The following is a 12,844-nucleotide window of genomic DNA, read 5'->3' as shown; positions in this document are numbered from 1 at the left end:
AGCAGTGATCCAGGATATAAAAAGAAATTCTTTTCTTTTTCTGTTCTGGTTTAGATTGCTGCTCTACAGCCCCAAACCCTCCCACTGGACTCTCATCCAAAGGCTCTTGAAATGCCAAATCAATCTACCATTGTAAAACTTACATATCAAATATTTCCTAAAAATCAAAACAGAAGACGTGTGATTAAAAAAACAAAAGCCAAAGAAAGCTTGAGTTGAAAGTGCTTCTTTCTGGAGAGCTGAACAAAGGTTGTGGAATCAAAACGTAACAAGGACCAGAAAGGCATCAGAAATACTGGATATGGAACTTTCTAAACCCAGGTAAATCTATACGCACAATTAAATGAATTTAGGCTTAATAAACATTTAACTTTTATGAAAATTGAATTTTCAAATTCAGTAAGATTTTAAAGATTATCTTTTCTCAAAAAAAACCCAAACCCAAACCAAACCCCAAAATAACAAAATTTTCACATGTGTGAAAATATGTACCCTCTTCTTCCAGTTAGTATCCCTGTTTTTAATATCTTATACTGTTAAGTTAACCAGCTGGAAATGCCATACTCTCAGATGCAGGCAGAACACAACAGGGTTACTTTTTGTGAAAAGTCACTGAAAACTACCATGGAAAGTTTAAGTTTGAGATAAAAATATGAAGAAGAGTTGTTATGATGTTAAGTTACAAACGTTGTAATGTTGATGCAAGTGATAAACAGAGCTTCAAAACAATTAAAAACTATGAGTTACAACAAACAAAACTGTCATTGCAAAAGATCCCAAACAAAGCATGATGGAAATACACTTACATTATTTGTGCCAAGAAAAAAAGCAGATGACTTCCCACATACAAGTCCATTCTGTTTAAATCTACTGTCAAATTAAATCTCTGTTTTCCTAGATCAACCTACATCCATGTCACATACTTGTTTCTTAATGCCACTGAAGTGCTTGACCAGTGGCTGACAAACAATTGACCATTTATGCAGTCATCAATTCTCTAATTACTGAAGAAACTCCAGGGTCTGGGTATCTTCCACCAGTTAGTGTATTTTGTATCCCTTTCTGTGTATGACATCGTAGGTATAGAAGTTACAGTTCAAAAATCAGAGGATGTATGAAGCCGAAGCACTACTCAGCAAGATTTTGTTAAAAGTGTTCAGAAGAATATATGTTGACCTAGAAAAATTGTGCATCTCCTAGAAGTGGTAAGCATTTACAGATATGCTGTTATACAGGCAATCTAATTCAAGTGTATCTTCATTTACTGCTTCATTAACTTCCCACAGTAAGCAGTTCTGTACTAAAAAGATTGAAGAGTATGCCAGCCTGAACAAGATTACTGTTTGTGTCCCAGCTATACATAAAACAGCTCTATTATGATATGCAAGACAAATGGCAATATTATGAAGGACTTCCAGATTCTCTCAGGAGCAGCTGATACTCAGCTGGTTAGGACCAAGACACAAGCTATGGAACTGCTTTCAGTTTCCTTTTTAAAGAAACAAGTTTAAACTTTTGCTCAGCTGTGACAAATATAAAAGTAAAGCCTTTGTGAAGGTTTCAGTTTTGTTTCTCTTTTTTTTTTTTTTAACTGATTTTAAATGAAAGTATTATTCACAAAAAGCTGGGAACAGAGACTCCCATGCAACATAAACTGGATAACGCTGCTAATTAAACAGACTTATGGAAGCAAACAGCAGCTGTACTATCTTTTCAGTTTACCTGAGCTACAGAATTTCTAAGGATTATAAATCATTGCACAAGTTAGTCATAGTGCTATTAAAGGTTTTGACGACAAAGTTTGACACAGTCAGAGGTAAAAACATCTCAAGAAGTCAATTTGGAAACACACATTTGTTTTCCCAATGGAAAGTTTCAAAATTACAAATGTCAAACAGCACTCAGTCTTTACATTTAAGTTAATTAAAGCCTCTCAAGGTAATCACGTTTGAAAGCGAGTTTAAGCTCTACATTACAAAAGCAAAGTGAAATATAAAGGGATGACAGCACAGTTACCTGACATTATTTGCACTGTCTGTAATGCTGATTGTTTACACAGTTTATTCAGAAAGCTTCAAGACAAAGACAAATTCGGTTCCCTCGCAAATACCTTGGACAGCTGAGTGTGCTTTACATTCCTTACTGGCTTCATATGTGGCATGACACTAAAAATAGCTCATGTACCATAACACAAACCCAGCCTGTGAAGTTCTGCTAATAACTGTACAGTATCACTCTCTTCACTACTGTAGGAAGGAAAAGCAATTGAGACATAATGTTCCTTAACGTCTGCAGACATCAAACAGCAGCAGGACTTAAAGAGTCAGGTCACCCATGGCAAGCAAGAAATCTTCCCACACATCATTTATGACCAGCTTCTACGGAATCAGAACACTTACTTTAAGATGTCTCATCTATGCTTATTTTCACAGGCACAGGGCAACACAAAATAAAAGAGTATTTGTATAATTATGTTCCATCTTTCCTGAAATTATCAGATCAACTTATGTTCTTTAAGCCCTGCTACAGGATGTCAGCAATTATGGATCTCTGGCATGGGTCAGCTGCAGTGCTAACAGTATTAGCTACCTTATACATCCCCTGGGAGCTCCACAGTCTCCTTCTTTTACTCAAAAGCCTTGCCAATTTGCAACTGACTAGAAACTTTGAAACAGAGATATTAATCAAGTTCTCTTTGCTACTGCAGCATAAATACTGGTTTTAGGGTGCCTGTGTGTAAGTTATATCCATTACCTACACACATATCCAACTTCCCTTTTAGGTATATCAAGTACAATGGTCAGAGCTCCATCACTGCAGAACCTTGACGACCTGAGAATGTGCTTTTTCTTGTCCAAATACCTTCTGAATGTTTTGAATTCTCCAACTCTATCAGACACCTGCTAAACAGCAACTGCAAAATACAGAGATGGTTTCTTCATAATCACTAGATAGGTGCAGAAGGAAAACAGCAAGAACGCCAAGGCCAGCCTGGCCTTTCTCAGGAGCATCCAAGAGGAGAAACGCAGGCCTTCTCCTCTAGTGGCTATGGATGTCTGGAATGGCAGTCACATTTTGGTCAAACTTACTCGTCTAAATAAAGTTGAAAAAAGAAGCTACTAGGATACATTTCTCACTGTGGCACTGCTCTAAGCTGTGGTGGGGACGAGGAATAATCTTCTGCTACCACTCGGGATGTTTTTTCCCCTCTTCCAATTTAAGATGCACTAAAAATCTGTGCATAAAGTCAAACAAGAGAGATTTCCTTCTGTGAGGTAGAAGTGAGATTTTTCTAAAAAGTTACTGAGATATTAAAGGTACATTACTAAAAAAGATTTTGAGTAAGTGCAAATAAAGCTGGAATTCTTTATTTTATAGAGTACAAAAGCTGAAAACCATACACCAGGACTCATTCCCTACATTATTTTTAATCGCAAACTGCTAGCAGTTGCTGCTAATCATTCATTCCTTGGTTGTGTAATTGATAATCTGGTACAGGTTGGTTCCTCTGGCTTTCAGAGAAGCAGCTGTAATTGAACAGTGCTATTTACCAAAAACTGAGTTTTGCCTACACAAGAGCTTCCATCGCAGCTGGCACAGAGATTTCTACTAATGCTTTCAACTAAGTCTGGCATAGACATAACAGAGAAGGCAGGAAAAGCCTTCACTCCATGCCTCAGTAGTTTCGGCAATGATCAGTAAAACCCTGCCTACAGCAGGATACCAGCAGCCACTCAACGAACACACATTTACAGTAGACTCCACATAGCACTTTCATCAGTGCACAAATGCAAGGGGAAATGGACTGATGCCCCTCCGGCTCTCTCACAGCCCTCACCAGACTTGTTATGCAGTTTCCAATAGTGGCACTCTCCCCTTCAGTGCTCCAGGTCACCACTAAAGCAGCATCAACTACAAGAAAGCCATATAAAGTCAGCCTGTCTATGGAGAGACTATAAAAAAACCCACACGCAACAAAACTCGTTTTTTGCCACAGCCAAAACATTTTTTGGGGTACAGCACTGGCGTGTGTTCAGCAAACTGGGAAATTACAGCTCTCCGCTGTAGGAAGTACAGGAGTGAACAGATTTTTTACATCCCTCTGATGAGTAAAAGTGAGTCCTGACTCTGTGCTAACGAAGTGTAAAAATTGTAGAAGAAGAGAAATATGCTTGAGAAAGCCTGAACAGTTTCTCATTCCATCCTGGTCTGTACCTCCCAATTCTCCTCCCAAACTTTAAGAGGGACTAGAATAACTGAAGTCTGCAACAAGACTATGGGTAACTACTGTCTGAGTTGTGGAATGACTTATTTTGTGGGTGTTTTTGGTGAGGGAAGATCAGACACCTAAATCTTTTTAATTTGTTAGTGTTTTAACTTACACTACTCCTCATTATCCAGTCTGCCCTATGACTTCTACTTCTGCAAGTTCGTAACTAAAAAATACTCATGCTAATGCTCCTACAGCTTGTTCACCAAGCCAGTATAAAAAAAACCCAAACAACATATATATATGGTTATTATTAGAGAGAATTCTAAATTCTTAAATAATGGGAACCAGTCATTTGATATTTTGTCACAGTTAATTCTGAAAACAAGTCAGAAGTTGAATCTGAAGGTTTGCTATGGGGGTTTTTGTTGTTTGGTTTGGTTTCTTTTTTTGAACTTTTGTACAAAAAGTAAAAGTGAAAAAATCCTTCCTAATGCAACACCTCAATTTTAAACAAATGAAGGCAAGTATTACAGGTCACATGTTTGCAACTATTGCTAAAAGTTTAGTGCTCCTGAAAACGCCCAGTACGTAAAATCTCACGTTTCACTATGCTATCTTATGAAGCTGCTGTGATTCAGAAATCACTTGTGACTAATTAATAAATTTTTCAATAAAATTCATAAAGTTGTAACTTCTCTCTTATTCAGTTTTGAATAAAAGCCATAAACTTACATTTTTCAAAGCTTTGAAAAATGTATTACCTGGGTATTTTTGACTACAGAACAATAAAAAAAAAGAAAATTCAAATGTACTTACCTTGATAGGAGCTGTTGAGAACTTGACTTTTCGGTCTGGCTCAGGATCTTCCTCTTCAGAAAGTCCAGGAAACTCCTCGTATTCACTGTCATACATATACTCCTCCTCCTCTCCCTCGAAAATTTCTTTGCCTTCAGGCCCTTGGTTTTCTGGCTCTGTATCCCTGTCATCATCAAAAGCTGCATTCTCTATTCCAAAAGCACTGAAGTTCTCGCTCTGCTTTTCCACCACTTGCTCCTCTTCTTCTGTATCCCCTTCCTGCTCTAGAACATCCTGGACTCGTGTAACTGGACCATCTCTCCCAGACACTCTATCTCTTTCTTCTTCCCCATTGGTCTTGCTGCCTTCTGTAAACTCTTCTACCACTTCCAAGGAGTAGTCGCTCCTCTTCCCTTCCTGTACGTGACATCTGAACAGCTGATCCTCTTGAATAATGTGATCTTTCTCCAAACCTTCTTTTTCATGCCCTGAGGTTTCACCTGGTGCACCCAGCTCTGTGCAAGTCCCCTCAGTGGGGGAAACCCGGGACAGAACACTATCTGATCTCTGCTGAGCCTCCTGACCAGGTGTACTGCCCACATCCCACAGGCTTCTCTCAAGTAGCAGTTGCTCTCTTTTGCCTTTTTGAAGTGCCTCGCCCATCTCATCTCTGAGGATCACAGGCACTTTGGTGGACGCAGCCTTCTCAGGACATCCTTCAGCAACAACAGATGAATCCAAACTGCGGTGGCCTCTCAAAGGGTCCCGATTTGGAGGACTATCATTTTTGGAAATTTCTTTGGATTCTTCAGTATCACTGTCACCCAGAAAGCTTTCCAGCCTCCTAGAAATGGGCCCTGCATTCAGGAAGGAGGACTTGGAACCACTGTTGGGATATTGCTGTTTCAACTCCTCATTACCTTGATTTTCAGATTTCTCCGGGGCAACTGGAAGACTCGTTTCTGTATTAAAACTGAAGTGGTCCACCACGTTGCTGCAATCAGAAGCTGAACTGCGTCTCCTCTTATCCTCACTTCTTTCACATTTGCTGGGGGAGTATCTGTCCACTGAGCTCCGCTGTTTTATATTTCTCTCAAATAGCTTCCTGGTCTCTGAAAATTTTTCTGCCAGGGCAACTTTGTCCAAGTCCGCCTCATCGTTGCTACGGATGACCTTGTCGGCAGCAGAAGGCACAGATAATGAATCCACAGGGCTGCCAGAGGGGCTGGTACTTGTATTAAGATGGTTATTTTTTTGGACAATGAGGAAAGATGGGCTACCTGGAGAAGGTCCGTAGTCTGCTGCCACGGCCCGGCTGATTAATTTGGTCTCAGCAGGTGGACTGCTTTCACAAGAGGGTGTGGAAGAAGAGCCTCCCATTTGCAGAAACATATTTTTGATCTTGTGTACTCTATTGCCGTAAGTGGCAGCTCTGCCTCGACTGTGTGGGTCATTTCCGCCTCCATTGGAAGAGGTGCTCAGCTTCTGATGCAAGGCTGTTTTGTTGGAAGCATTTTCAGGATTGTTTACGCCATCAAAAGAACATTTGATAGCATGGAAATCGGATTTATAGGCATTTCGGTGTGGAGAAGCACTTCTCAAAGTCCTTTCCCCTTTGCCTTCGGTTTTCATCATTGTCAGGGAGAAAGCTCCTTCGACTCCTGAAGAAGAACGGGAAGGACAACTCCCAGGCACAAAGCTTCCACCCTCCAACACCAGGCAGAATAGATCCCGCAGAAGATCTGAAACGCAGCCTTTCACTTGGCCAGCCTCCCCGCTCGCACTGAAATGGAGCGCAGGGGAGCAGACGTAGAGAGAAAGAAATCACAGCGTGTAAATGGCCACATTGGGTATTATCCCCAGTGCGGATCGCGGTATCCGGAAAGCCATCTGCGAAGAGACAGAGAGTTTTCATTAACTCGGGGCCTCCCTCGCCGGCGTGTGACACGAATCCGAAACTCGGGGTGGCAAACGCCGCCCGAGACCTCCCCGCGGGATAAAGCCCATTGTGTCCGCCGGGACGCGCGGACCCAGCTGCTCCCAGCCGCCCGCCCGGGCACCGACCCGGCGGCTCCGGCGGGGGATGCGGCCGCAGGCGGCCCCCGCCCCCCCCCCGCGCCGCTCCCGGCTGCCCGCCCCTCCCGCCAACGGCCGTCCCGGGCCGGACCGAGCCGGGCGGCGGGGGAGGGGGGCAGCGCCCGGCCCTTCCTGCCGCCCGAGGGAGGCTGGGCCCGGGCCGGACCCCGCCGCACGCACCGCGGCTCGGCGGGACGGAGGGGCCCGGGCGCCCTCGCGCTGCCCGGAGCGGGGCGGGGCGGGGCGGGCGGCCGCAAGTTTCGGCCCCAAGTTGGGGCTTCCCCGTGGCGGCGCCTCTGCGCCGCGGGGCCTGCGGGGCGCGCCGCGGAGCCGCCCCGGTACCTCGCCCCAAACTTTCCGAGGCAGCCTACCTGGGGGCGGGGGTCCCGCCGGCTCCTTCCCCTCAGCGCTCCCGGCCGCCCAGCGGCCGCGAACACCACGCCATCATTATCCGCTGCCGCCAGCCGCCCGCCCGCCCGCCCTCCTTCCGTCCGTCCTTCCCTCCCTCCCTCCCTCTCACCCCCCCCCCCGCCGCCGCCGCCGCCCCGCGCTCCTCACTCCACCTTCCTCCCGCCCCTGCGGCGGCGCTCCAAACGGCCGCCCGCCCCGCTCTCACGCCGCTCGGCGCCCTCCTCCGCGCTGTGTCTCGGGCCCGCCCGCCCGCGCGCGCTGCCTCGCTCGCACACAAAGAGAGGGAGCGGCGGGCGCGCCCTTGTTCCTCTCCGCGTGAGGGAGGCGAGCGGGCGCGGGGCCGGCGGCCCTGAGGGCGTGGCGGCGCGGCGCCGCGCAGCGCCGGTGGGTGCGGGTCGCTCGCCGGGGGAACGGCTGCGACTGGGGACGCCGGGGCGTCCCAGAGCGAGGGAGGGCGCGCCACGCGGCCCTGAAGAAGCGTGGGCGCCGGGCTGCCGGCGATGGGGAGCTGCGCGCTATTTTCAAAGCCCGGGCGGCCACCGCGGCGGGGGTAGCGGTAGCCCCGGCTTCACCGCGGGGCAGCGCAGTTCCCGGGTGGAGGGAAAGTCGCGGCAGCTGCCACGACCCAGGCTCTGACAGCCGGAAGTAACAACAGTGCCAAACGTCCCCCCCCTCTTTTTTTTTTTTAAATCATGCTGTTTTCAACTCCTCCCGAACAGGTAAGTATCGAACCCAAGCAAAGGTACATAGCCGGGGCAGCTCCCGGCCTCCCCGCGGCGCCGGAGGGGTCCGGGGCTGCCCGCGCCCACCTGCTGCCCGTTCCCGCAGCGTGGGAGACGCGCAGCGCCGTTCCCTGCGCCCTGCGGGCAATGCTCGTGGATGCTTTGACATGTCCGCGCAGGGCGATCGATCGGCCGAGCCGGCCGCGTTCCCACGCACGCTCCGCGGGCTGGAAGTCGCTGGAGCTCCCCGAGACGGAGGACGTGATGCCCGTCATCGGCAGCCGCAGGCAGCAATGACTGCGGTTTTGCAGGGAGTATTGCGTATATCCAGTTCTCTCGTTAGTTAGTCCGCATAAAAGCACTGGCTTCAACCTGTTTGTCAGTTAAAGACAGAATTTGGACGACTGACTGGCTCGTCGTGTAGCCACTTCCACGGAGCACATATAAAAATCACACAAAATAACTAGGCGAGCACTAAAGAGCACTGGTAGTTACCAATTATTTAGCAACTGTTGTTACCAAATTGTGTAGCGATTATTTAGACTCTTTGAAAAGAATTGTTTCACTAGTTTATTACTCAAATCAATGGTGAAATTTATACATTCTCCCAGACATCCCAATTGACTCTGGCTTGTCTGGGAATCACAATGCCCGGAATATTTCACAGCTTGATTCAAAATCAATGATACAGTTTCAAATTAGCCTTCATCGTGATTTTGCAATAAAAAGAAAATTTTATTATTGATAAATGTTTCTAACGCTTTGTTTTTCCAATACAAAGCAGGGACAAAATTGTTGACTCTTTATTCTGTGTTTTCAAACATCACAGGGACAATGGCATTTCACCAAGACCTGCCACTGGCAGTCTTAGGTACACTTGGAAACACCGTTTTGAATAAAATTTTAATACAGATAGTTTCACTGTAAGTGCAACAAATGTTTTTTATTTTGAGAGTATGTAGGTCTTATCTAGAGCGAGTAGCGGTGATCTTTCTGCCACATGCTCCCGAGATTGTCCTTCGTATCATGTTTGTAGATTGGGTTGAAATTGCAGGACTTAACCACCATCTTTCAATAACATGGACTGCAGGAGAATACTAAGCAAATGTCTCTCTCACTGTCATGGTTTAACCCCAGCCAGCAAGTAAGCACCACGCAGCCGCTCACTCACTCCCCCTGCACCCAGTGGGACGGGGGAGAAAATTGGGAAAAGAAGTAAAACTTGTGGGTTGAGATAAGAACGGTTTAATAGAACAGAAAAGAAGAAACAATGATAATGATAACACTAATAAAATGACAACAGCAATAATAAAAGGATTGGAATGTACAAATGATGCGCAGTGCAATTGCTCACCACCCGCCGACCAACACCCAGCCAGTCCCCGAGCGGCGATTCTCCGCCCCCACTTCCCAGTTCCTATACTAGATGGGATGTCCCATGGTATGGAATACACTGTTGGCCAGTTTGGGTCAGCTGCCCTGGCTGTGTCCTGTGCCAACTTATTGTGCCCCTCCAGCTTTCTCGCTGGCTGGGCATGAGAAGTTGAAAAATCCTTGATTTAGACTAAACACTACTTAGCAACAACTGAAAACATCAGTGTTATCAACATTCTTCACATACTGAACTCAAAACATAGCACCGTACCAGCTGCTAGGAAGACAGTTAACTCTATCCCAGCTGAAACCAGGACATTCACAAACCAAAGGTAAATAGAAGGTTGCTCAGCAGTTTGAACACTGTGGACAGAGAACATTCTGCATGCTGCTTGGGGAGCCTGGCAGTACATAGGAGACTGTTGAAAGAAAACAAAGGTAGAGCTCAGGAACAACATAATAAAGCCCAAAGCAGCTCTGAAGCGTGCCCAGGGAAGTCAGAGGCCTTTGTACTGGGTGCTGGCTAAAAGGCTGGAACAGGAAGATACTCTTGTGTTTTGAATTCTCCCATGCCTGAGAAAGCAGGAATTGTAATTACAGATCCTGAAAACAGATTTAGTTGCATCAAAGGACCCTTATTTCCTTACAATTTCCTATCCTAACTAGGAAAACATACAGGTTATTTTAGCTAGCCGTGCTGCTTAGGAAGGACAACATTTATCACAGTCAACTGATTTCTAGTGAGGAAAGACTCTGAATTGCATTCTAGGTGAACTGATGTGAAAGAAATAATAGAATTGTTTACGGAAACAATGATTAAAAAGATCAGAAGAATTCAAGATAAAGACCTCTAGAATTTGAGCAAGAAGTCTAGAAAGGTGACGTGATTTATGATTTCATCATAGCAAATAACTGCAATAAAACCTGGGAAGAGTATCTTACACATTCAGTGTGTGGTTGTTTCCTTGAAAGATGGTGAAACAACGGTGAGTAAGCAAATGGTTTGCACTGAGCAAGAAGCATCTACGTTTTGTAATCTAAGCTTATTAAAAAAATAGGAGTTTCAATGGGGACCTTGGCAGCTCAAAATCTTCTTGGGGAAAAAGGGAATCAGTGTTGCAGTATATGAACTCATGAATCTCATGAAGACAGACAAAGAGGAAAGTGTTTCAAAAAAAAAAAAAAAAAAATTGAGGGCACTTCTACAAACCCAGTTGTTTAAACTGCCACTGAGGTACAGTGTTTATTTCAGTATTCACTCTGATTACAGAGGCATGTATGCACAAAAGGAATCCATTTCAGTGGTCATCAGAGTGTGATTAAGCATCTTCTGAATATCCCTGTGACTACTCTTGTCTTGGCTTAACTGTTTCAAAATCCCTCCCCTATTGCACACACATGCCTGTGCGTATGGTTTGGGGGCAATGTTAACAGTGGAACAACAGGCATTCCCTATGAGTACATCAAAAGAGTGTCTAAAACAGAACTGAGCAAGGAAAAAGACTCTCAGGAGGTCTGGATGAGAGTGATATTCTGGTTTTGGTGTGAAATTATCCCGTAAGAAAGAACCAATAAATATATAAATAGATGAGCTTAGATAAACCAACATTCCTTAAATGGTTTGTATACTTTCAGCTTGTAAGGACAGCCATCCTTTTAGACTTCACTTGAACGATTAATGTAGCTAAAACGGGGCAGGTATTTAGTGGTCTGGGTTAATATTTGTTGATGCTGGTGGATTCAGTTGCTGCTGTTTGTTCAAGATGAGCATGAGAAATCATTAAGTGCATGTTCTACACCAAACAAGTTTGAAACTGGTATCATCACTCCATTAACATACTTTAATCAACTCATGAAAATTTTGGTCTTAAGTCTTTTAAGAAACTAAAAAACTTGAGCAAGCAAATGCCTTGGCTGGGGGCTGGATGGTAAAGCTCCCTCTCTCTCCATTGCTGCCCTACCGATCCCTACAGCTCTCTGGGCAGGGCACGGCCGAGTAGGAGTAAGTGCTTCCCAGGGCAAGGAGAGCGCGACAAGCTGGTGTTAGCCGTTCAACATTGTTAAAGCTGGTGTTAGCAGTTCAACATTGTTAAAGCTGGTGATCAGCTGAGCTAAAGAAGCCTGCGTGAGACAAAACCATGTCTCCAGCATTCATTGCAAAACTTAATTCTCTGAACTTTTTAAAAGTTATCTGCTTTATCCACATTTTAGTTTTATCATGTGATTCGAAATGCAGCCTCACCATATTTGTATTTAATCAGTTTAATGTGAGTTACATCAGCAGTTTTAAGCAGAACAAATCAGTGGGGTTTTTTTATATTTTTGCAAAAAGCCAGGAATAGAAGGAATAATTAAGCATTCAGAGCTCCACAACTATTTCTGTAGATTTTTAAAGTTGTATTTTAAGAAAATATTTTTCTATCATTTAGGAGTAATTAAAATGTTCTGGAAGTATTTCAGTCATACTCAGTATAATTCGAACATCAATTTTGAATTTGAAATACGGCACCTTCTGTAAGTTTGGTGGGCAATTTTGTGATGTCTATCATTAGAATTAAGAAAGCAATCTGTAATTTTAGAAGACTGTACTTGCATTAAATACGATTCTAAAATAATAAAGTAGCATTTTAAACTTATTATTTTGTAGCACTTCACAAAAATAAAACAGAACTAACATCAAAAATGGTATTTAATGGTCAAGAGCATTTGATCAATGAAGGAGAAGCAAAAAATTTCAGAGTAGATGAGGAGACAAGTCATTTGGTAAAGGCAGTGCAGCAATGGCTGCGGACAGATATGGAACAAAAACCTGCAAGATAAAAGCTCAGGGTCTAAATATGGTCAAATGCATGAAGGACATTTCCAAGGCTTAAGGGCTGGACCAGCCAGGCTGCCATACAGTACTATGTGAAATAAGAATGTAAAGATATCCTAGAAGAAAGTGACAAACAAAAACCAGACCACCACTAGTGCAGGAGTTACAGTAAGTAAAGGTAAACTAGGGCAGATTTCGGAATGGGATTCCCCTAACTGCTTGCATTTTGTGTAGAACATTACAGTTGCACAGCAGGACCCTAGAGACTACAAGTGCTGTGGGTGAAGAAATGCTCTAAAGACAGGAACTAATTAAGTTTGACTCAGTTCCATTCAAATTGTGCTGGATAATGTGGCAATTACTCTACTGCATGCCAGCAGCACCACAGAGAAAGCCTGAGACATCACTGTGTCTGTCTTTGCCATTGCATATGATGAT

The 12,844-nt window shown here is 44.5% G+C and overlaps 1 protein-coding gene across 4 annotated transcripts in view; it reads right to left on the bottom strand.

The window, feature by feature from the left end:
• Nucleotides 1–7,558, bottom strand: part of LOC142031270 (neurabin-2-like) — a 44,679-nt gene extending 37,121 nt beyond the window's left edge. For all 4 annotated transcript variants that reach the window (XM_075028436.1, XM_075028438.1, XM_075028437.1 and 1 more), the window contains exons 1-2: nucleotides 7,456–7,558; nucleotides 5,030–6,898 (exon numbers count right to left, since the gene is read on the bottom strand). In XM_075028436.1, the coding sequence (XP_074884537.1) occupies nucleotides 5,030–6,643 (1,614 nt within the window). In that variant the 5' untranslated portion in view covers nucleotides 6,644–6,898; nucleotides 7,456–7,558. The remainder of the gene's footprint in view (nucleotides 1–5,029; nucleotides 6,899–7,455) is intronic.
• Nucleotides 7,559–12,844: the final 5,286 nt, after the last annotated feature.

The sequence above is a fragment of the Buteo buteo genome, chromosome 5, assembly GCF_964188355.1.
Source record: "Buteo buteo chromosome 5, bButBut1.hap1.1, whole genome shotgun sequence".
Lineage (NCBI taxonomy): Eukaryota > Metazoa > Chordata > Aves > Accipitriformes > Accipitridae > Buteo > Buteo buteo.
This window is presented reverse-complemented; position numbering and strand designations above follow the sequence as displayed.